This window comes from Drosophila grimshawi, unplaced genomic scaffold (assembly GCF_018153295.1).
Source record: "Drosophila grimshawi isolate 15287-2541.00 unplaced genomic scaffold, ASM1815329v1 contig_1369, whole genome shotgun sequence".
NCBI lineage: Eukaryota > Metazoa > Arthropoda > Insecta > Diptera > Drosophilidae > Drosophila > Drosophila grimshawi.
Window position 1 is genome coordinate 4,755,492 of NW_025062891.1, and position 23,333 is coordinate 4,778,824.

General features: G+C 37.4%; 3 protein-coding genes across 8 annotated transcripts; all 3 read right to left on the reverse strand.

Annotated features, from left to right (window-relative positions):
* Positions 1 to 523: 523 nt before the first annotated feature.
* Positions 524 to 1,252, reverse strand: LOC6559307 (general odorant-binding protein 99a). Its single transcript, XM_001987377.2, has 2 exons — positions 1,152 to 1,252; positions 524 to 1,084 (listed from the first exon to the last, which is right to left on the reverse strand). The coding sequence occupies exons 1-2, from the start codon at positions 1,194 to 1,196 to the stop codon at positions 695 to 697; spliced, it is 435 nt and encodes a 144-aa protein (XP_001987413.1). The 5' UTR covers positions 1,197 to 1,252; the 3' UTR covers positions 524 to 694.
* Positions 1,253 to 3,537: 2,285 nt separating this feature from the next.
* On the reverse strand, positions 3,538 to 23,059 carry LOC6559373 (phosphatidate phosphatase LPIN3). 5 transcript variants are annotated; one of them, XM_032733929.2, is made up of 12 exons: positions 11,896 to 12,137; positions 9,612 to 10,019; positions 9,316 to 9,527; positions 9,069 to 9,206; positions 7,737 to 8,918; positions 7,561 to 7,660; positions 7,187 to 7,315; positions 6,885 to 7,092; positions 6,616 to 6,827; positions 6,053 to 6,553; positions 5,878 to 5,981; positions 3,538 to 4,475 (listed from the first exon to the last, which is right to left on the reverse strand). In XM_032733929.2, the coding sequence occupies exons 2-12, from the start codon at positions 9,789 to 9,791 to the stop codon at positions 4,289 to 4,291; spliced, it is 3,153 nt and encodes a 1,050-aa protein (XP_032589820.1). In that variant the 5' UTR covers positions 9,792 to 10,019; positions 11,896 to 12,137; the 3' UTR covers positions 3,538 to 4,288. The 5 variants fall into 5 exon arrangements, with proteins under 5 accessions (XP_032589820.1, XP_032589821.1, XP_032589818.1 ...); XM_032733927.2 differs by lacking the exons at positions 3,538 to 4,475; positions 11,896 to 12,137 and adding exons at positions 5,078 to 5,471; positions 22,995 to 23,059; XM_001987379.3 differs by lacking the exon at positions 3,538 to 4,475 and adding an exon at positions 5,078 to 5,471 and having other exon boundaries at positions 11,896 to 12,165.
* LOC6559374 (PDZ domain-containing protein GIPC3) lies at positions 13,510 to 23,059 on the reverse strand. 2 transcript variants are annotated; one of them, XM_001987380.3, is made up of 2 exons: positions 22,995 to 23,059; positions 13,510 to 14,702 (listed from the first exon to the last, which is right to left on the reverse strand). In XM_001987380.3, the coding sequence occupies exon 2, from the start codon at positions 14,622 to 14,624 to the stop codon at positions 13,593 to 13,595; it is 1,032 nt and encodes a 343-aa protein (XP_001987416.1). In that variant the 5' UTR covers positions 14,625 to 14,702; positions 22,995 to 23,059; the 3' UTR covers positions 13,510 to 13,592. The 2 variants fall into 2 exon arrangements, with proteins under 2 accessions (XP_001987416.1, XP_032589823.1); XM_032733932.2 differs by lacking the exon at positions 22,995 to 23,059 and adding an exon at positions 15,952 to 16,081.
* Positions 23,060 to 23,333: the final 274 nt, after the last annotated feature.

Sequence of the window (23,333 nt, forward strand, 5' to 3'; positions counted from 1 at the left end):
AAACAAAACAAAACAAAACAAAAAAGAAGACAAACAAAAGCAGCATAAAATAAAAAAAAATAAAAAAGCAAAGAAAAGAAGTTTTAGAGATGGCAAAATAAAAAAGAAGATGACAAAAAAGAAAATAAAAAAAATTATGATAAAAGAGCTGGTATGGAAAAGATGAAAATTCCCACAAAATAATAAAAAAAAAACATCCAAAAAGAACCAAGATTTACATCTTGTTTATGTATGCGAAAAAAAATATACATAATAAAATACACAAGAAAATTGATTATATCGAAAAGATGATGAAATATAAACGAATTACAACAACTTTTCTATGCCTTTCCTTTGGGTGGGACAAGGTAGGGAACGCTATCAAGAAAAGAGAGAGAGAGTGAGAAAGAAAGCGGCGACAAAGGAAACCTACTCAGCTTGGACTGTTTGCAGAGTATATGATAAGCATTATTATATAGTACAACCATAAATAAAGCATGTGTGTGTGTAAAAAAAAAAAGAATAATGAAATAAAAAATTCAACTTGGCTTTTAAGCTCGCTATTATACGATTTTTATTTGAATTTTAAGCAAAGTGCAGAATCCAAAGAAATTTATGATCCAAACATTTAATGCTGAATCCGAAAAATGTGCGATGCTTGATGATTAGCACGATTGCTCTACTAATCTAATTTTTAGATGGCGCTTTGGGGCGCTTAGTTCTTCTTCAGGATGGCAGCCTGGACGAGGGGCAGATTCTTGCTGAGGAAGCACTTGAAGCCTCGATAGGCCCAGGCGCTGACATTTGACTTCTGCTCATTCTTATCGGCACACTTCTCAACGTCGGCCTTCAGTGTGGTCTTGTCCTCGCGTCCCTGGCCCAGCTGTGCGACCAGATTGTCAACATTGAAGCCCTTGGTGTCCTCGAACAGATCGAACTTGTTGAAAATGCACTTGATGTAGTTGCGGGTGATCTCGTCATCGGGATACTCAAAGGCCTTGTATTTTGTAATCAGTACCTCGGTCACCTTGTTGGCGACGGCGCACTCCTTGCGCACCTTCTGCAGATCCTCAGCGGTGCGCAACTTGTACTCAGCAGCGGAAGCCTATGCGGAGTGTGAATTAATGTTTAGTCCTCCAACGAAAGGGCTAAAGGCTCACGGCCAAACTTACCAGGCCAATCAAGGCGCAGAGGAGAATGGCAACGGAGTTCTTCATATTTGCAGGATTCGGTTGTTTTTTTTCCTTTTATTTGGATGAAATGAAATCGGACTATTTGCTTGATTGCTTTCCCAGAGATAACTAATGATTGACTGCCAGTGTGCGCTGGCTTTTATACCTTCCATATGGGGCCCCGAACGAAGAACCGAAGCTTGGAAGAGGGGACAACAACGATGTCGGCTTCATTTTGAGTGGTGCTCAATTGAAGCTCGCTGTCATGCAATTTAAATTTGATATGGAAAATTTAAGTCGGCTTTAAAGTCGCTAATTTTTTTTATGTTGATTACCACAAAATTCTAAACAAAATCACAGATTAATGTTAATCTTGCCCCTGATTTATAGTAAGTATATATTTTACGCTACACTTTTTCTCGCTCAAATCATTTATTTGTTATTGCATTTGAGCAAATTGTCGAAATTATGCCAAATCAGCTGGCCTAAGCATAATCATTGCAAATATTTATATATGTATGTGAACGATGTACATATGTAGTACCAATCATATATATACATACATTTGTACATATGTCATACGTACATATATGTATGTATGTATGTATTACTAATCATAATCGGCTAAATCTCGTTTTGTTCGAGCATAAAGCACAGCTCAACAGATGGAAAATTTTCTATGCTTAATGTCATTTGTGACTCTGTTTATGTTGTGTGTGTGAATGTGTGTGTGTGTGTGAATGTGCGTGTGTGTGTGAATGTGCGTGTGTGTGTGTGTGAATGTGTGTGTGTGTATTCGTGTGAGTATTTTATGGGATTATGAGTGAGTTTCTTCAAATTACAGCAGGAAGCAATATATGTTCCTGAGTATTGCACAAGACTATCGCTGGAGTTGAGTTTCTTATTAATCTGTAAATTTTTATTGAATAAATAAAGCTAAAATATAATATTAAATTATTATCGAAAGCTAAGGAATAAATATAAAATATTTATTACATTTTAGTTTTTGTGTTTCAATAATTCGCTTTTTTTTTGAGTAGGTTCATTTTATTGGTTTTGGTAAACCTAAAAAGCCAACAAGAAAGTTTAAGGATTCGACCATTTGGTTTATAATTTATATTTGCTCAAGAAATGTGTAACTCATTTAAAACAGAAACCAATGTTCAATGACAAAAAATAATTAATCTTAAGTCGTTTCAAACAGCAGTTGGAATTTTTTCGTCAAAGTAAATATTATTAATATTATTACTTTTCGGATATATGCACTGCGACCTGTTAGAACTATTATGCCCCTTCTGAGCCCATCAACCCTTCAAAACATGCATCCCTAGGATACTACATCTTTTCCTAGTTAAGGCGACTCAACCTGCGAAAATGTGCTGTGAGGGTTCTTCATCGCTTTCACGAAGTAAATATAAAAAATATTTAAATGTATACAGTATGCTTGAGAAATGTGTAGTTCATTAAACAAATAAACGAACTTCAATCGAAAAAACATATACTTAAATATTCTTGTGTCGATTTAAACAGCTCATGAAATTTGTCATTCAAAAAATATGAAACGTATATAGAACAAGAAATTTAAAACATATGAAAACGTATAAATTATGCTCAAGAAATATGTATTTAATTAAAAATTAAGTACTTTAACGCAAAAAAAAAAAACAGTTCCGTGAAGTTTGTCGGTTCGTCTCAATTTATTACTCAAAAGAAAGCAATTCTTGGCTTTTAACAATACAGATGTTCCTGTTGACAAGTAATTTGAATGATATTTAATTTTCATTCGCATACAAAACTTAATAGTTCACTTGTGTGGTCACTTCAGCCGTGGCACCCTCTCCCCAGTGTCTCTGGCCCGCTTTTGTATGCTCCAATGCTAATGATGATCACCATGATGATGATGATGATGATGCTGCAGTTGTTGCTGGCTGGCCTGGGCTGCTATGATTTAAATGAGCATTAATTGAATTGGCAAAATTACGTTGACAAATACAAACACAATACGTGCATCCATGCCCCATATGTGTTGTGTCTGCTGTTCAGTTCAGTAGCCCCATTCCTCTGGCCACTCAACTCCCCTCCCATTCCACAAGCGTGCGATATCGTTTATTGTTGTCCATAATCACACACACTTTTTTCTACTCGAATGTTCTCACATTTATGTATGCATGCTAGACGACAACGAGCAACAACGAGAACAAAAGCAACAATTGCTTCTGTATTTGTATCTATGGAAGAACACCAGCAATATACAAAAAAATTTTCCACTGCAATTTGAGTTTTGATTTGGCCGTCGCCTGATTTCTCCGAACTTCTCTGTTTATCCATTGTCGTCTACTGGCAGTTTTTTTTTTTTTTGTTTTCGTAACAAAAACAAAGTTTTCAATTACGTTTAGATTTATAGAAATGGTTTAAAGCATTTGATTTTTATTTGAAACATCATATTTGTATATATGTATTTGGGCTAAGCAAAGTCAATTAAGCAATGAATTAGGCCCAGCATTGACTAAATTATAAGCATTTGTATGTATGTATGTATGTATGTATGTAGTTATATCATTTAACTGATCATCACAAAATCATAATAATTATAATCATAAATTAAAAATCACAAGATGCATTTTCATAATAATAATAATAATAATAATAATAATAATAATAGTATGTCTGTAGTCGTAGCTCAGGAATTTTCAGTTTCAAACACTTCACAATTTTATTATCAGAGATACAAAAATAATTTGCAATAAATCCTTTGCATTGATAAATTCTCATTTTCAAATAATATATATATATAAAAGAAATCAAAAGCGAATTAACTAAATATATAATGCAAAAGTAGGCTAAATCACTTCCCTGGTTGTTGTTTGACGTAACTTAAAATGTACTTTAATCCTTGTATACATAGGCATAATGTATTGTACGTAAATTTTGAATAGATCATCTAGACAAAGTTGTATTGTTTTTCTTTTCTCAAAATAGGATTTGAAGTTTGGGAAATGAAAAGATTGTTTTGCGAAATATATAACACGATAGAAAGCTTCACTCTAATAGCTGATTATTTGTATGTTTAGTATGTATTTATGTATGTTTATGTTTATGTTTATGTTTGTTGTTTGTTTGTTGCGATTATTGATTATTCATTTCTCTGGAATGGGTCGAAGTGAGGCCGATTCTGTTTTATTGGGCGGCACCAGCGCCGTGTCCAGTTCGGGCAAATCGAGTATGGGATCGCGCCAGTAATTGAAATTGGAGAACTCGACGTCCACTTCGTCATGCTTGACGGGCGGAAACAGCTGATCCACAATGTAGGTCATGCTGCAGTACCTGCAAATGCATTCATGGTAAATAATTAATAAACAAAGTATATTTATGTATAAGCAAAACGACAAGAGTTATGCAACAATATTAAACGGTTTGCATTGGCCCTAAGCGCCCAAGCGTATGCAACACATTCTTAAAATGCAACCTAACCTCAAACTATCAACACATAACCTCACAAGAGTGCAACATAACCTCACAACAACTGCCACATGCCACGCCAGAGTTAAAACATTGTATAACAGCAAGAGTATGCACACATTTTATTTGTGTAGAAATATATATATAGATGTATATAGATAAATTAGTATAATTCCTTATAAATCAAAAAACGTTTACTTTATATATAAATATATATACAATACGGACTTGTCATTGTCAGCTCTTAGAATAACGTATATTTTGTCGGAGCTATAGCTTTCAAAGCCGGCTCGCTTAGGACTATATCAAATCATATTTTTTTTTATAGTGGAAGTTCAGGCTATCGAAGCGTGCTCCCAAAAACTAGAAACTATAGTATTTTTGAACTTAACACTACAACAATTATTGTATCACAATTGAAATTTCACACCCATTTGGATTTCGTTGGTATTTTTTTTTTGCTTTGATTTTGCTTTTGCTTAGTTGTTGCCATTTAGCCATTTGGGTGGTGAGGATAATATTATTTCATTTTTGGCCCCATGGTGAGTCATTATGAGGCTCATATCACGATCAACATCAACATCAACATTAACATCAACATCAGCATCAACATCAGCATCAACATCAGCATCAACATCAACATCATCATCATCGACAAAATCTGATTCAGAGTCATCCTCATCATTGTCATTATTGTGGAGCTCAACATCAACATCAACATCCACATCATAATCATCGCTAAACTGCAGCTCATCCTCCAATTCATCGTGATCGAATACTTCGGTGCGATATTCGTATTCATCAGTGTGCAGCAGCAGCGGAAAGTATTCATCGACCTCAAGCGACTGATTGATGTAGCCACTGTATCAATATATAAATGTGACAACCAAAATGCTTCAGTTGAATTTGTGCACTCTCATTGCGATTGATTGGTTTATTGTGTGAATAATAATGAAGTTAGTTCCTACAGACACGCACACACACACACACATATATATATATATATATAAATATATACTTATGTGTACATAGAATGTGACCTAGACTTACAGCTAGCCTTTACATAATGAGGTTAATAACGACTTGGGCCAATTAACGATATTTATTTGTATTATTTTTTTGCGATTTCGTATGTGGCATGAGTGGCAGCTTCAGACAAGCTTGAAGCACATGAAAACTTTAAACTTGAAGCCTTAGTAATTGTGAAGACACCAAACACCAAATATGTAGAAAGAAAAGATTCAGATTCAGATTTTGGGCTACTTACGATGACTGGAATGTTTGGGTCAGCTCATGCTTCAGCTCGCCCTTGGTGTTGATGGTGAAGATGCGCATGATAGGTATGCCGACGGCGCGATATGCCCACACATCCTGCAAAGCAATGCGGGAAGTAACAATAAATATTTATAAGATATAAGAAATATCAAATGTATTCCGCTTACATTAATGCGATTGCCGTAGCCGGCGTAGAAAGGTTCCTTTTCGGGGAATAGATCACGGATGTCCGACAGACAAGCGATCTTAAATTGTTCCGGTTTCTTTTCAATAACCTCGCGATGGAATGCCGAGATCAGCGATGTCGGATTCAGCAGCAATGGCCCATCTGGTAGCCTCACATTGCCCTGCCGGATTGAGCGTAAATATTCGCGTGTCACTCGTGACTGGCCAATGGCACGTGCCGATAGATAGAGCAGCTTATAGCCATTTTGTTCAATTTTGGAGAAGAGCTGTGCGACGCCCAATTGGGCCCAATCCTTGCCGACCATCGGCAGAATGTGACCCAAAACATCCGACTTGGTGATGGTGCCATCTATATCCGAAATGACAACCTTATCGTTGTGCTTCCAGCGGAACAAGTAGCACTTGCAGCGCGTTGTGCCCTGATAAGCGGTCGTCACACTGAACTCAATCTCATTCATGCCCTCCTTCAGATTAAGTTTTTTCTACGCAAATAGCAGGTGGTCAGTAAGGATTAGGGTATTCCTTATTTGAAGGTATTACTTACAATGGCCGCCGAGCTAAGGCGCAGCGATTTCTTGTAGCGCTCTTTGGGTTCATCGCTCTTGTTGGAGTTCATGGTCAGCTCCTCAAGATTGTCCACGAGAGCGGAGGTATTCTCGGCATTCACCATCGAATCACTTTTGCTGAGCGTAGGATCGCTTGTGTCCGGCGTATTGGGACGCGATGTTTGTGTGCTAACAGCAGCCTGGTCACCATCTAAAAATGAACAAGTATTAACAAAGGAGAACAAAGGAAAAGGTTGTCAGCGCTAACCCTTCTCATCTTTAAGCATTGGATTCTTGCGGATGTAAATGCCTTTGTTGTTGCTGTCCTGATTGGGCACTGCCTCCTGAGATCGTCGCCAGCTCCACCAGGAGCGCTTGGTCTGACCAGCATTGTCCTGCATTGTTTGGAGAATAGCCTCCGGTTTATCAAAGCCAGATACTGGAGGCATTGGCGTTATCAGCTGCTCGATGGCATCCTGTCGAAATATCAACACAAAGTTTACTCAAGACTTGCAGTCAGCTGCGTTGCGACTAACGGTCAATAAAATTGTGACATTAGTCAACACTTACATCGGTTAGTTGTTTCTGGAATATAATCATTGTCATAACAATGGGACATGCAGCGTTCCAAGTGAAGTATTTGCCATTCAGGCGTACAACTAGATTTGGCGATGCGAACATATGTGGATCTTTGCACACCTGTGTCGGGCAACAGCGAGGGGAACGGCGGCAGGCAATGCATGAATAATGTGGTTGTTAATAGTAAGTGCAGTGCTGTGTATCGCAGTGTTGTTGTGGGGTGCAATGGTATCGAATGCACACACATACGCACAAACCTATCGATAGTTACTCAAACAACGCATACCCCTAATTTGAGGTTTGGCCAGAGAACTATCGATAGTTTTGCAGGCAAAATGGAAAATTATGCTGATGATCTTACTTACATCGGGATAGGTGATCAGATGGCGATCGAACATTTCATCAGTGGGCGGCGCACCATTCTCCTGCATGCCGCATGTGGACATGGCCACAAAATCCAAATATCTAATTAAATAAAAATCGAGTGTGAGTGACATGCTCTTGAAAACTCTGGTTTGGCTGATTGACAGCTAGTACTCACTTCTTGTTCTCTGGCATCGGCGGCATCTGTTTGCCACCCTCATCGAAATCAGAGTCCTGGCTCTTTGGGTTCTCCTCCAGGGAGCTGGGTGAATGGGGCAGACTGGTGCCGTTGCCACTTTCGCGATCCTCATCGCCGCTCTGCGTTTGCTTCGACTCCTTGGCCTTGGGACTGGGGAAGTAGAGGGCAACCATTTCGGGATCTATGCTGCCCGTATCTAGGTCGGATAGATAAATGTCGCCAGCATCACGTTCCTTGCGCAAACGATTCGCCCGCTTCATAAAGCTAAACATGCTGCTCAGCATCGATGTGCGACGCTCCTCGGCGACAAGCTTTTCCTGTTCCGCCGTGGGCAGTTCACCCCACTTCCACAGGGCGGTGTTCTCATCATCGGCATTGCCATGGCACTGGCCACGCATCGTCGTCTCCAGCTCGCTGTCGCTCTGGATGGGCGTTGATGGTCGATGGCCACCAACTCCTCCGCGGCCACCGCCCGCCGCGCCCATGCTCGTCGGTGTGGTGATCTCGGTGTCGCTAAAGAAGTGTATGTCCAGATCGTGACGTGGCACATTTGTGGGCGTTGTTGCCACATGTGTCAGCTCGCTGGCAGCCGTGACGAGTGGTGCCGACGATGCTGCCTGCTCCTCGTTCGATGACGAATTTGTGTTGACGGAAACGCTGGCAACCATATCGGTCTCATCAATGTTGCTCACCTTCACCGAGCTGAGTGAGACGGTATCCGCATTGCCGGCATCGAAGCCGGCGGCACTGCCCGCGGAGCTGCTCGAGGATGTTTTACGCTGCGAGTTCTTCTTCTTCATTTGCGACTTCTTGCGTCGCTTCTTGGTCTTGTTTTTGGCATCGTCCTTGTTGGTCTCGGTGATTGAAGTCGCTGCAGCCACTGGACCCGTAGGTGTCGTCAACAACATCTCGGGCATCTGGGGCTTTATGGACATTTCAATGGGATCCGATTGGGATTGATTGGCCAGTTCTGGTTCTAGTTTTGTGTCTACTGCCGCCATTTCGTCCGGCTTTGACTCGGGCAATTTGTCCAACGTCTCCGATTGCTTTTTGTCCAGAAATAGCTCCTTGTGCTCGGCCCATTCCTGGCGCATCTTTTGTGTGGTAAACTCCTTGCGTTTCTCATTCAAATTGCGTCTCTCCAGCAAGAAATCCGTGTGCCTGGAGCAGAAAAGGTAACCATTTTTCAGCAGATTCGAATTTGTAATCAATCAAATGAATGATTTTTATACTCAATATTTTATATATATATATTTTATGACTTTAAAATATCAAAATATGTATTGATTTCTAGGCGAAGCATTTTACTACCTGCGGTGTGTGTAGTCCGAGGCCTGATTCTCGAACTTGCTGCCCTCGTTGGCAATCTCCTTGGGCTCCTCCTTCGACAGATCAATGGAGTTGCGACGGGGCATTGGCAACGGGATTTGCAATTCATCGCTAGCGCTTCTAAAAATATGTAAACATGATATTTGATGCCATATGATTTATGATTTGTGTATAGCTAGCATGGAGCATCTACAACAAATGCACGTTTGTGTGGTGAGGAATAACCTACTTGTCGGCTATGACGCCGCTAATGTCCTCCATTGTGTCGTTGGCATTGTTGTTCAGCGACTGGAGGAAACTCTTTGGTATGGGTGATGTGGCCAAATTGGCGGGCAGCTCTACGCCATCATCTTCGGGGCATTCCTCCACAAAGAATGCCTCGCCAGAGTCACCCAGTTTCATTTGTATATCAACGGGTGCTCCATTTATTTCAATGTCCACCTGTCCAGCAAAAAAAAAACAAAACAATTCCAATTAAAGAAAAGGCGATCTTTTTCTCACCGTGTATCCTTTGTGTACACTTACCACCTTCTCGCGGCTGCGCAGCACGCCCAGCTTGCCGAAGCGCACATGGAAGGGCGAACATTGGAATTCGCCATCCTTTTGCTCCACGACGATCACATCGATGGCGCCGGTCAGAGTGGCCGCATTGATGTCATTGTAGAAGTCGGACAGGTTGCTAAACACGCGTGCCAAACTGTTCATCTTAAGCGCAACTAGTTAATCGATATACACACGCAAGATATAGCCTATCGATAACGGCTTGAATTGAATATTCACACACACACAATGCGTATATATATATATGTGTGTGTGTCGTAAATTGATCTTCGATTTGTTGCAGTGTGCTGCGAGTGCAATTAGTAAGCAGTCATTTTTATTGCACTTGATATTTAGTCGTCGCTCTTTTAACGGATTCTACCCTTTGGCAAGCTGTAAAAGGCAAAAACACAGAGGCTGTCATAAATTAATTTGCTTTAGTGCCATTGTAAAATATAATATAGTTTTCGGTGTTTAAAAATATCCATTTGCGACATCAAACAAGAGACCGTCAATGTTTTTTCTTTTCTTTTCTATTTCTTTTTCCTTTTTTCATTTAAGAAGAGCGACACGTGCATTAAGAAAATCCGCAAAACGAAAAAGAAAAACACAACAAACAACATACATACATACATACATGTAAATAAAATTGGATTTTTCTTGTTGCCAAGCGCTTTCGCTTGAGAAGCTTCTGTGCAGAAAGTCAAGGTGATTGCATTCGCGAATGCAAGCACACCAACAAATTACAAAGAATGATTGTTTTTCGGTTGCCTAGAAGCACACAAATAATGCAAAGCAGGGGGGATTTTTTGGATACATATGCTTGTGTTTGCTTAAGTCATGTTCGAGAGTTGTTTGAAATATGTAATTGCATGTTATGCAATATTTGGTATACTAACGAAACTTGTTGTACTTGAAATAGTATATAAGCGGACACAGCAATTAACTGTGAATTGCTCAACATTTGATTTAAGAATAATAAGCGCATGCCATGAACTTTACGTGAAAAAAAATGATATTCAAGACTAGTTTACATTAAGTTCAAGGCACACACCAAAGGTAGACAAACTCTACGCAAAATGTAACTGCAACTGTTGAGCTTTCTTTCAGTATTGTGCAAACATATACAACTGTTATCGATAAAGAGAAGATAGTTCATTTTCCACACAGCCATCAAAAGTTAGTCAGTGGCGTGTTCACTCTGCTTGTGTGTGTGTGCCTTTGTGTAATAAACGAAATGATAAGTTAAATCGAACACAGAAACACACGCACAAGTTGAAACATGAACTTATTACTCATTTCGCATTGCCACTGGAAAAGATCACGCGATTTAATCGACGGCACACACTTAAAATATACAACTGAATATGAATAAAATTTTATTTAACGTTTTTAACAGGCCTGTTCGCATTACCTGTTCTAAAACTCATAATAAATAATCTTGCAGCCAAGCATAAAGGTCAATGTACATACATATAATTATTTGTTAAATTTTATCAAAGTATTTGATGCTTATTGGTGTTTGCTTATCGCCATACGAAAATGGTTGAAATATTTCCTGTTTAGTTCCAAGTCTTGTACTTTGTGTAGTCGAGATAAGACAAGGTTCTCCATACTCAATTATTGTTTTTTGTTTTGTTTTATCAATTTGTGTCTGCTATTCCAGTTATGACTATTTATATAACGCAAAGTCCAATCCAAAGCGGCGCTTGTTGCAAGCAAGTAAGACAGACAACACGCCATCTATCACGCGTTACTTTCACCTGCAAACAAACGCAACGCGCGAAAAGCCTAAAGCATAACAAACGCATAAAAAAGCTCTCCTCGTTTGTTGTCGTTTTTTTATGCAATCCCCGTAAGAGGGAAAGAGATATACTGGTGGGGGAAGGAAGGCAGCAAGTTTGCATTTCGCACAATGACATATAATACGAGGTAGCAGTGGAAAAAAATCTGCACAGCAACAAAAAAATTAAATGAAATGTTCGAAACAACACCAAACACTACAACAATTGACGTATATGCTCAAAATTTAAATGTTTATTTTTATTAATATTTATTGCTCGTTTGAGCCAGCAGCCTTAGTGAATTGTGTTGAGTCACGATCAAAGTCCAAAAAACACACTCATTAAATAATGCAATAACGCTACACAAAACAAACAAACGAACACAGGAACAAAGTCTTAAAATATTGCTTGCCAAGAAAAATCACATTGAATTGCAGACGTTTCTAGTATAATGGAAATTTTATGTGACCGTCGCTCTTTTCTACCTTGTTGCTTGCTTTTCCGTCTTGGGTTTTCTTTCACGAAAAACTAGCAAGACAAATCTGCCCCGCTCTATTTCTGCTTCAGTGTGACACTTGAGTTTGTTTTCTTTGTGTTGTTGGTAAATTATCTTTTCAGTTAAACTCAATGAAATCTCTTTTTGTTTTCTGATAGGGTTATTTTTCTTTCGGTTCAACTTCTCAGTTTCTGCGCTTGCTGCTTGCTGTCGGGTCGACAGCGTTAACACAACTGAGCGCTCGAGCGACTGCCTCGTCTCTTTAGTAATTCAAATGCGCCAAAGCTAATTTAATTAAGCACCTGCCTCTGTGTGTGTATGAATTTGGGAGAGCGTAGGAAATCCAAAAGAGAGCGAGAGAGCACGGTGCGCGTCTGACTTAAGAGTAAAAGCTTTGGGGTCTCTGCCTGTTTGACTGCTTCAAGAAACCTGTAAAACCAGTAAGATATACATGTAAAACTTGATATTCTTTAAATTGGTTGCTATGTCTGTGACTGGAGCGAGCAGCTGTTCGAGCGTTATACCTCTCCCTCTTCCTCACGCTCACTATATCTTATGTGTTTCACACACAAGCATAATAAGTTAATAACTGTGCTTATCAGCTGTACGCTACTCGACGCTGCGACGGCGGCAGTAGCAGCTGTTGTTTACGCGACTGCTGTTGCATTTTGTATATATATATATATATATGCATGTGTGTGTGTTTACAATTGTTGTGATGTCTACGCCAGAATAACAATTTCATTGTCAGCTGCAGACGGTCGCATGATTTTTGAGTTTGCAGCACTCATTCGTAAGAGAGCTGAAACTCTTGAAAGCTTTCTCGCCGAGAGACAGGAAACGTCTTTCTATATGCGCTTGACATATTTACGTACGAATTTATTTATTTATTTATGTATGACTAGAATTCATCAACATATTTAAGCGCAAGAGTCGAAAACGCACGTGCTCATGGCCATCTACATATACGAAAAAAGCAAAAAAAAAAAAACCAAAAACAAGTTGAAATATATGCCAAATGAATTTGTCACAGTTTTTGCCAGTGGAATCTTTTGGTTTGTACAAATTGTTGTTGATTGCCAAAAATCATCAAAATGATAAATACTACATGTATACACTGAGCAAAATCTAGCTAATAGTATGCCTAAAATGCACAATAACTTACCACAAATAAACAAATGCAAAATAAACGAACTCAACACACAAAATACAATATCAATAATTTAGATTTATTCATACATTTATATAGTAAATAATAACTAAAGAAAGAAATGCATAAATATGTACATTGAACAAAAATTGTACCAAAATAATATTGCATATGAACTTTTCTTTGTATGTTGTTGTTGTTCTTTTCTACTTACTACGGTTGTTGTCAATTTGAATGCATATATATATAAAATAGACATAATTATAACAAATACAAATTAATTGGCAAATGCAGGCATACAAATAAATATATGTAAATTTTTGTATGTATGTAAATATATGTGTATGTGTATAAATATGTTATAACTAAGCTCTAGCAATTAACAAAATAATAATAAAATAAATGATGAATTATGATTCTTTTTTTTTTGCATAGTTTTTTTTTCTTGTTTGCATTAGTTAAGCGTTTTATTACTTGTCTAAGAACTCGAACGAACTCGAAAAATGCAACAATTTTGGATTAGGATTGAATAGTTTCTAATTGCTTTTGCGACGCGCATCGGTTATAGCACCCCAGAGTTCGATGATGAAATCATCGGTGAATCCGAAAGATTCCAGATCCGAACTGTCGATGGCCTCGGCAAAGTCCATGGAATTGGACTTGTTGTTGCCCAGATCCCAGATCTGGGACGCCAACTCCGTATCGTTGATGCCCATAAAGGATTCCAGCAGATTGTTAATTGCCTCAACGCCCGCCGTCGTCGCCTCGTCGAATTTGGCCTCAATCTGGGCATTACCATTCGCCTTGAAGCGTAGCGTCTCCTTGCCGCTGCCATAGTTGCGTCCGCCATTGGCGCCACCGATACCGCCGCCGGAGCTTGAGGCACGCGACTGGCTGCGCGGCCCGATGCCCTGGAAACCGCTGCGCACCGGCTCCACTAGGCGCAACGTAAACGTATCGCCCGTGGCAATGTCCTTGAGCATGCGTGCCACTTCGTAATGCCGCTTGCCCACCATATTGACACCATTCAGCTTCTCGATGTGATCCCCCACCGAAATGTGCTCGATGCGATCAATGATGGAGTCATCCTTGATACGTTTGATGAACGCATACCCAGCTCCATTGTCGGTGATGGTCAACCCGAGGGCATCCTGTGTCTTAACAATCTCAATCTCCTTGGCGCGACCCTTGCGATGCGCAAAGATGAAATCATCCAAGCCAATCTGACCGCCCAGCAGTCGTGTCATGTCCACCTTGTGCGAGTTGAGGGTGCAGAAGAGTATATCCTCCTCGGATATATCAAAGCATTCGGCAATTTTCTTATACAGCTCACGAACACTGGCGAAACCGGTAATTAGACCCGTCGGACTGCCGTGTGCCAGCTGACAGTGAAAGATTAACGGCGGCTTCTTGTCCAGCTCATTGTTGTTATTCTGATGATGACCATTGTTGTTGTTGTTGTTGTTGTGCATCATTGTGGATGTCAGCGAGGAGCGTCCCTTGCTGTCCTGGCTGATGTCGCTGTGATCCGAAGAGTTCTTTGTGGATTTACGGGCAAAGAGTGGCATCTCTCCGTTCTTTCTTTTCCGCCGATCAGTTCTCTTTTTATTTTTATATATAGATATACAAATGTTTTAGGTTTTTATCTGTGTGCGTAGAAGAAGATTGTGGTACTCGTTTTTTGAATAGTTCGAAATTTTGGAGCATTATGATGTGGTGTTAGCTGTTTATTAGTTCCGTTCCCATAAGATAGTTTATTTATATTTATATTTAGGTGTGTGCGTATGTACAAATGTAACACCAAGAAACCATAATTATACCCTGTACAAATGGTATAGCGACGTTGTGCAAATGTAGGACAACAATTTGATTCGATAAAATTTAGATATGGCGGTTTTTAAATAAAAAATGAATGGAGATATATTCTGGTACTTTAAAATCGATAGAAAAACAACTAAGAAACCTCAAGTCTATAGGGTAGCTGCTAGTCGAACACTCTTGATTAGATTCCGCTTTTGATACAACTTTATCTAATCTTTCTTCTCTTTTTTTTTTTTTGTTTAAACTCAATTTGGTCATAAATAGTTGTGAGCTAGAAGTGAGTCAACGATCAAAATGCTCGCATTCAAAACTGACATTTCAACTGGAAAATCAATCTAACAACAGATCATATCTATAAATATAATAATTGATTAACTTTTGCAAGTATATTATTAGTGGTGCAACATTATTATAGATTGTTTTGTTGTAAACAAAGACATTCATTGTGCCGCTTGATTCAAAAGTGAGGTTAGAACCGCTTTCAGAGTTTTTTTTTAGTTCAAAGTAAAGGTTATCACAGCTTACCCAAGGATTAAATTAATTAAATACAAATAAAGATTTAAAATCCACGTTAAAATACAGTTTAAATTTCCAATTAATGATAAATCGAATGTCGCGACGCAAAAATACACAATGAAATTGAAGAAATTAAGAAATAACTGGCCACAAAAAAAGGAAAAACCGTTGTTTCCACTTGATAAGATTTCAGTGTGTGACAAGCGTGTGATAAGAGCAGGGAGTGTGAGCGAGAAACAGAAGAGAGAGTGCAGAGATAACGTTTGGTAGAGTGTACCGCAAGTTATCAGCGTACTGAAACCCCCCTAAGCCGGAGCTCATTTATCAGCTGCTTCGCTTGCACACAGTTCTGTTACTTTTATCAGCTGATTCGCTTGCACACTGTTTCGTCATCCGATCGCCCGCACGCTTTTTCTCTTCTTTTAAAGTGTACTGAACGATAATTGCAAGATGTGGCCAGATTTCAAAACTAAAGCGAACTATCGCCAAATAGGGGGAACTTTAAAGCTCTTTTGCTCAAGAGTGGAACTTTGTTTTCTTTTTTCTTTTCTTACGTACGATTCTTTGCGGGCTGCACTCTCTGTGCAGTTCTTTGAAACGCTGGTAACACTTGGAAACTGTTTGGTAATCACATCACCAAATTTTGAAAAACTAAAGCCAAACAAATTTTTTTACGAATTCAAGCAGTAAAAACAACACATGAAATTTAAAACAATGACTGACTGAACATTTTGTTTACTCCAAATTTAGCTAATATGGGTAAATAGTTGTGAAAAATGTTCGCAATTTATAGAAATCAACAAATTTTAAGGCGTTGCCGACTGGCAATAGTTTCACAAAGACTGCACCTGCAACATTATCGCAAGTCTTGCAATACATATTTTTATTTATACTTTTTCTTTTTTGCGGTAAGTGTAATTCTAGCAGTGTATCTATAAGTATTGCTCTTCAGTAAACTTTGATCGTTTTGTTCTTGTTTGCTTCGCTTTGGTTTGTGGTTTCGCTTTCAACTTTGTTTTCACCTTGATCGTCTCTGATTTGGATGTTTTATTTAATGACTTTGCAGAATTATTTGCATTTAATCTCGGTGTATTTTAAATATCCGCCTTGTATAAAATACTATATGCATAATCTTAAAGTTCATTATATTAAATTAAATCAAACTTTTAACTGAGAAATCTAGCCAGTTTATTTTATTAATATTCAGCGTCAACAAAAAAAAAAAAGAAAATCAAGAGAGGGAACTTGAGACGAGCCCCTTTTAATTAACGACAACACGAGCGAATATATTTTTGTAACGGTGAGTGTGTGTGTGTGTGTGTGTGTGTCTGCTGCTCCCGCAAACTATGATACACATATACATATATATATGCACATACTAACATATGTATAGTATAGTATATGCATATGTATCAATTTGCCACACAACCGGCTATTTCTAGCTGAGCATAATAGATAACCCGGCGAATAAAGAAAAAAAAAACAAAAAACAACACGCATCAAGGTCGAATTAGTTAAGCTTTGAGTGTGACGCGTGTGGCACCAGTATCCGCACCTTTCACACCAACACTAATGCAACGGTAGCCGCATAAACTATTTTGCAAAAATACTACGCAGTTGGGGTTTTTATAATCAGAAATGTATCGGCTCTCTATAACGTGGCCTCACCAATTAACTATTAATTTTGGCTTGAAAGAGCCTGAAAGTCAATATCGAACTATTTCAAATGATGCACAATGAGCATAGAAATAGGTCAGTATTTTTTGACTATTCTCTAATATATTTCAAATCCGTCAGATAATTTTAATTATAAAAAGAGGTCACCAGACAATTTAAAAAAAAATCGATATTTTGAAGAATCGTTATTTCCAGCGATATAAATTTAAAATTTGTTTTTTAATAAATAAATTTAAATATGAATAATAACCTTTTTAATCAACTATTTTTTTTAAATTTAATAAAATTGGTTTACAAATTTCTGCCCAATATATTTTAATAAATAAATAAATAAAATAAATTAAATTTTGTTCCCACAATAAACAAATACTAGAATAGTTAAATAAAAAATAAGGATATGATATTTGTCAGTCATAAGCAATAACCAACATATCTGTTATGTAATTTGAAATAGTCAATTAATCACGAAATTGTCATTTGTTTTTCTAATTATCTCTACAGCAATGACGTATTTGAATAACAAAATGAATTACGCCGATTGCAGACACGTGTATAGCTGTTTATCTAGGCTGTGTGCATGTGTATGTGCCTAATATCACTTGTAATTTGCACTGCACTGCGCGTAAACAACAAAACAAAACAAAACAAACTAAGAATAACAACAACAAGAGTAAAACCATTTCCGCATACGCAAAGCAGCCGGTTCTAAGCACACACAAACAAATGTAATTTTACATGTATTGCAGCTGTTGTTGTTGTTTTTGTTGTATGCTTACTCGCCCCCGATTGGTTGTAATTTGTGGGCCCGACTCGACTCGCGTAAATTGTGGGCAAAGAATACATAAATATACATACATACACATACATGCATACAAGTGCTTACTAACTGTATACAAGGCGCTTAATTTCTATATCTGCGTTTGGTGTAAACAACAAGAAACGTAAACAACAACTTTAACAGCGCGTGGGTTATTTTTTTCTTCGAATGCACCAACAATAATAATAAATACATATATTTTTCAGATATCGTGTGGTGAACAACAATATGTTTATCTATTAAACTATAATGCATAATGTGCATTTGCTTTGCAATGACTCATTTTGACTGCATTGCAACAAGGAAGTGTGAAACTCTACAGATAAGTAGAGGGAGTTATCTCCATGTACTATAAGTGTGTATTTTCAGTTCTGTAGTTACAGTTATATTTAAGCTGGTTTTTAAGGTTTGTAGACGTGATCTTGAGAGATGCATAATATATTAAAGCTTGCAAAAAGCAACATAAAAAACGTATTCAGTATCATTAAATACAATCAAATTTCTTCAACAGATCTAGAGACACTTTTTTTTTCTCAGAAAATATATAAACTAGGTTGGTTAAAGTTGAGTATTTGCTTAGCTAGCGTTTTTTTTTTCAAATGCAAAACAAGCTAGAAACTATTTACATATCTTATTATCAACTCTTAGAGTAACTTTTTTTGGGTATAAGGAAAAATATGTAATTCTCGAAAGAAAGCAAAAATAGACGAACGCATTTTCATTCATCTTTCGAGCTGTTTGTATTATTTTCTTTAATGGTTTTGCACTCGAACAAATGCGTTGCTTTGTTGTTGTCTTGCCACGAGCTGATTTTATAATAACAACAAATACTATGCCGAACCGATACATATATAGACCACCCATACATATGCAAATAAGAATTTGGCAGAGAGAATTCCGCATCGCTTGCGTATTGTGTTATCGCAAATACTTATGCATGATGTATATATATATTTATATATATGTGTATGTATATGTAGGTAAGTATTTAGTTTATAGAATAGTGCGGTGTGTTTTTCTAGTTAGCTGTCTCGTACGACAATAATAATAATAATAAAAAAAAACAAAAGAGGGAAGGTATTAGAATAACAAATCAAGGTTATTTCATGTTGCGTATAGAGTCAGCATTATTATTATCAATCAGGCTTTATCATGGATGCGAGAGGTGCTTGCAAAATAATATACACTCAATTATTGTATAATCCAAGCCATATAAGTACTACTATACTATATAAGATGTTTTTATTGTCAATTGCAAAACAAAACTTTAGAGCGTCAGTAAAATGAATTTGTTGTATTGTTTACACACACAGTGGCAGCATTTAAAAGTAATTGAAAAACTGTTTACGCGAAATTTGCATTAACAGCTGTGCAACTTAATTGCAATTTGTTTGCTTTAATTGACGAGTTAAGCTGAAATTGTTAATGCACTTTGAATAGGCGATCTGAAAGGTTTATATAAATGTTACAATATATATACATATCTTTTGTATAGCTTATTATTTATTGTACAAAGGTTTGCTAGTTCAATTTACTGTTGTACAATTGAAAGCCTTCAAGCCTTAAGGTTAGGTATCTCTTTTCAATAGTTTTTAACGTCAAAAAAGTCAACCCAATGCTAAAAGCAAAATCTATAAAGAGAACTGAAAATAATTTGCATGGTCTCTCTCTTAGTTTGTGTACTCTTTAAAAGCTTTATGCAAAAGCTTTAGTGACACAAAAGCTCTGTGCAAACTTTGTGGCACTCTGCGCTCGCCGCTGATCGACTGAACTTTAAAAAAGTTCGATATCATCATCATGATTCACAATACGTTGACTAGGTCAATATTTGGACGAACCGTATGGAACTGCTAACGGTGAAAATTAATTTCAAGTGATTTCTCGCTTAAATCGCTTTCAGGCAAGCGGAAAAATGACTAGCTTATTGGGACGCTGACCGACGTAAACGTATTTTATAAATGAAAATACTTACAAGCGAACTAAAACATTTGTGGAAATAAAGTGAGGTGTTGATGACGTTCGCAGTATTGTGTGCCATTTTTATACCCTGTAAATATTTCAATGTGTAGAACAGGTATGGTTGAAAACGAGAGATACTTCTGTAGATCAAGTGTGTTTTTTCATTAATGGATTAATATATTAATAAATTGAGTATATATCTTAGAACAATAGAAGTGATTTATCAATGTGTCTACTTGGCAAAGGTTCTTTCTTGATTTAGGATATTTTCAAGTCGAATTCTCACTCTATACCAATTTTTACGTGCTATTTGCTAGGTCTGGACATATACTATAGACACGTAGGTCATTCACACATATGTTCATACATATATTTTGTTATTCATATTATTGGCTAAATAAAATTCAATGTATGATTCAGTTTTCTGCTTATTTTTTGGACTAGTTTGCCAAAAGAAAAAAAAGTAATTACGCCACAAACATACGTCGCTCTATATGTATCTTTTAGATATTATGGTGCGTTGATCCGCTGATATATTTTTATTTAGATTTATTTGTTTTCAGCTCTTGTCACACATCACGTTTTTTGTACGTTGAGCGGCATTTTGTTCATTATTTGCTGACATGTGAGGATAGCCAGTAAAAAATATGAAACAACAAAAATGTGACTCTGATCAATGTGCATACTTAAATTTGTAATTTAAATTGGTGTGCATCTCAAGTGCGTTGAACCGAGATTCGATGCAGCCTAAGCACCCTGTTTCAGCAGATGAAGGCTTATAATGTGGAGCACACACACATTATTATACAAATGTCTATATATGTGTGTTTACAAAAGACTTCAGGCAGTTTTGAAAACATTTAACCGTTTCACCTCGCTGAACTTGGCGAGCACGGGGCAGGTAATTTAAGCAAACAACAAATTCAACGAGTTCACAAAATAAATCTACAAGCTATATAGAGAGCACGGAAAAAAATAAAACAAAGCTAAACCAATTTGAATCTATGGTTAATGAGCGCAAGATGAAAGAATATGAAATTTTTGTTAAGGTCATTAAAAGTCAAAGCAACAAACAAAAAAACACAAAACAGTTTCGTCAGATGGCGCACACAAAAATGTGGGAAACGAAATGTACATAAATAGATTTTATGTTTTAAGTGCATACAACATATGCTTGCCATCAATTATGCATTTTAGGTAAATATAGCAAAAATAACAAATATAATGTGTTATAATTTTTTAATATTATATTTCAAAATAATCATTTTATATTTATACCTATTCAGCTGCCAACAGCAGCCATAACATTTTCAGCAGTGTTAGCAACTCTCAATTCTTGAAATAAAATAAACTATTAACATAACAGCAATAACATTCGGTTAACGTTACAGCGCTCCATATGCTATATGCAAATTTTAAGTTTTACTGTTGTTTTTTTTATGGCAAATTACTGATTACTGCCATCATAGAAGCTTACAGAGCGCAGCCGCCATGGCAACGATTGAAAGAAGAGTGAGAGAGAGGGAGTGGGGAGGATCTGTTATTCACAATGGTGTTGGACTTAATTCTAGAGGGGCGTGCGTGTACCGGTTCATAATATGGTTTCTGTATAGTAATGTCACGCAAACAATTTACATAAATGACGTCGCTTCCGCTTTGAGGCAGGCGCAGCAAGGCGCAGCCAACAAGAACAGATACAATTGCAAGTAAAGTGTACATAAATGCAACAAAAACAACCACGGCCAACAAATGGAGGATGGCTGGCAAAAATACGATCATAGAAAAAAAGAAGCTCGGGCAGTGGAGGATGAGAGAAAAAGTGTAGCAAAAAAGCAATTGTGTCTGTCTGATTGGATTGTTTTGTGCGGAAGTGAGAATGCAATCGATAAAAAAAAACAATTTTCAAAGCGCCTGCCAAGACTAACGGCGAATGTTTGTGTTCAACAGATAACAGTCGAGATAAAAAGAGAAGACAAATACATATTAAAACCATATACACATTTCTTTTTGGTTAAAGCAACAAACCCACTAACCAACTTCACGGTTTGTTAGCAATTTAATTTGCCTACAAATGGTTGTTTTTACTATTTTTTTCTGGAGATTTCTTTTAGGCCACCTGGCCAAGTAATCATTGCCTGTGCTTTGGGGCACGCCCTCCCAAAGCTGAGAATTTGTTTGTTAAAAGAAAATGAAAATTGTATGCGGCGCCGTCGCACGTGTTGTCAACACATTAACAACAACAACAACAAATTAACACACTTAACGCTTAGTGGCCAGGTATTTCAGGGGAAATTGTAAATTAGCAAATAATCACACTTATTAGCATTTTATGGAAAGTTAAATATGCTACAAATGATTCATTTTTCAATGCGAAATCCAGTTGAACAGTGAATCAATAATGGCAACAGCAACCCCTAGAAAAACCACCCGGCAAAACCCAGTGCAACATAACCTCAATGCTAGAAATTGCATGTCAGAAACCGCTTGAGGTAGGAAATTGCTATAAAAAAAAACAAGTACATATTTAGCTATGGGATATTTTTGGGGGTTGTTATGAAAAATCGTTACCATACAATGCTTGTTGGTAAAATACATATACATATATTTATTTCTATGCATGTATGTATAAGCATCCGGCCATGACATAAGCATTGTGGGTGGTTGACAACACTTGCATACAGGTGATATTAATTAATTATCCAGTTTGCTGCATTAGGTTGACACTGTTCCACACACACAGCACAGCTGTAAATTGACGAGAAAAGTGCATTAAATATTTTTATCGATTGTCGCTGTTGCCCTTGTCCTCGCCCTTACAGCAGTGCGTGCATCTCTTTCACACACACTTTTCTCTCTGTCTCTCAGTCTTCTATTGTTGTAGTAGTAGTTATTTCTGCATTAATACACAATTGAGTTTAGTAGTAACAAAATGTTAGTAGATTACAATTAGATGTGTGTGCTTGCTTTTGTTATGAATCAGACAAAAGGCTGACGAAGATGTGCCACCACCTTTCACTTTATTTCTATTCGTTCGAAATTTGTTGTATGCATAAATAGATCTATTGTTAAATGGGATGCGGCGCCAGATTTGAACAATCAATACAAGCAGAAAAGTTGAAGCAACGAAAGTAGAAAATTGTCTACGCACCTGTCAATGTCAACGGCACCAACCGCTACTGATTCCAGGCTGCACTTGCCTGCACTTTGGGCACAGAAAAGCACCGTAATGAGCAAGGAAAGCGGACATACGAGACCAGGTTTTTGTTGTTGTTTCTGCTATCGCTTCTGTTGTAGTTGTTGTTGTTGCACAAACACACACACATTCAATTCAACACTTAAGCGAAATTTCTTTCTTTCACCCGACACAGACTTAACTGGTTTTTTGTTTTCTTTTTTTTATTATTAACTGCACCACCCGTCGATCGTATTTGAGGAAAACTCTCAGCAACAACTTGTAGTTTAATTAGCACTATTTCTGAGTAGATAA

Coding starts and splice junctions, on each gene's coding strand:
- LOC6559373 (XM_032733927.2), bottom strand. CDS start 9,791: ATGAACAGTTTGGCACGCGTGTTTAGCAACCTGTCCGACTTCTACAAT. Junction 7,661..7,736: donor CCGATGCCAGAGAACAAGAA/GTGAGTACTAGC, acceptor TTATTTAATTAG/ATATTTGGATTTTGTGGCCA. Junction 5,982..6,052: donor GCTACGGCAATCGCATTAAT/GTAAGCGGAATA, acceptor ATTGCTTTGCAG/GATGTGTGGGCATATCGCGC.
- LOC6559374 (XM_001987380.3), bottom strand. CDS start 14,624: ATGCCACTCTTTGCCCGTAAATCCACAAAGAACTCTTCGGATCACAGC.
- LOC6559307 (XM_001987377.2), bottom strand. CDS start 1,196: ATGAAGAACTCCGTTGCCATTCTCCTCTGCGCCTTGATTGGCCTG. Junction 1,085..1,151: donor TCTGCGCCTTGATTGGCCTG/GTAAGTTTGGCC, acceptor CACTCCGCATAG/GCTTCCGCTGCTGAGTACAA.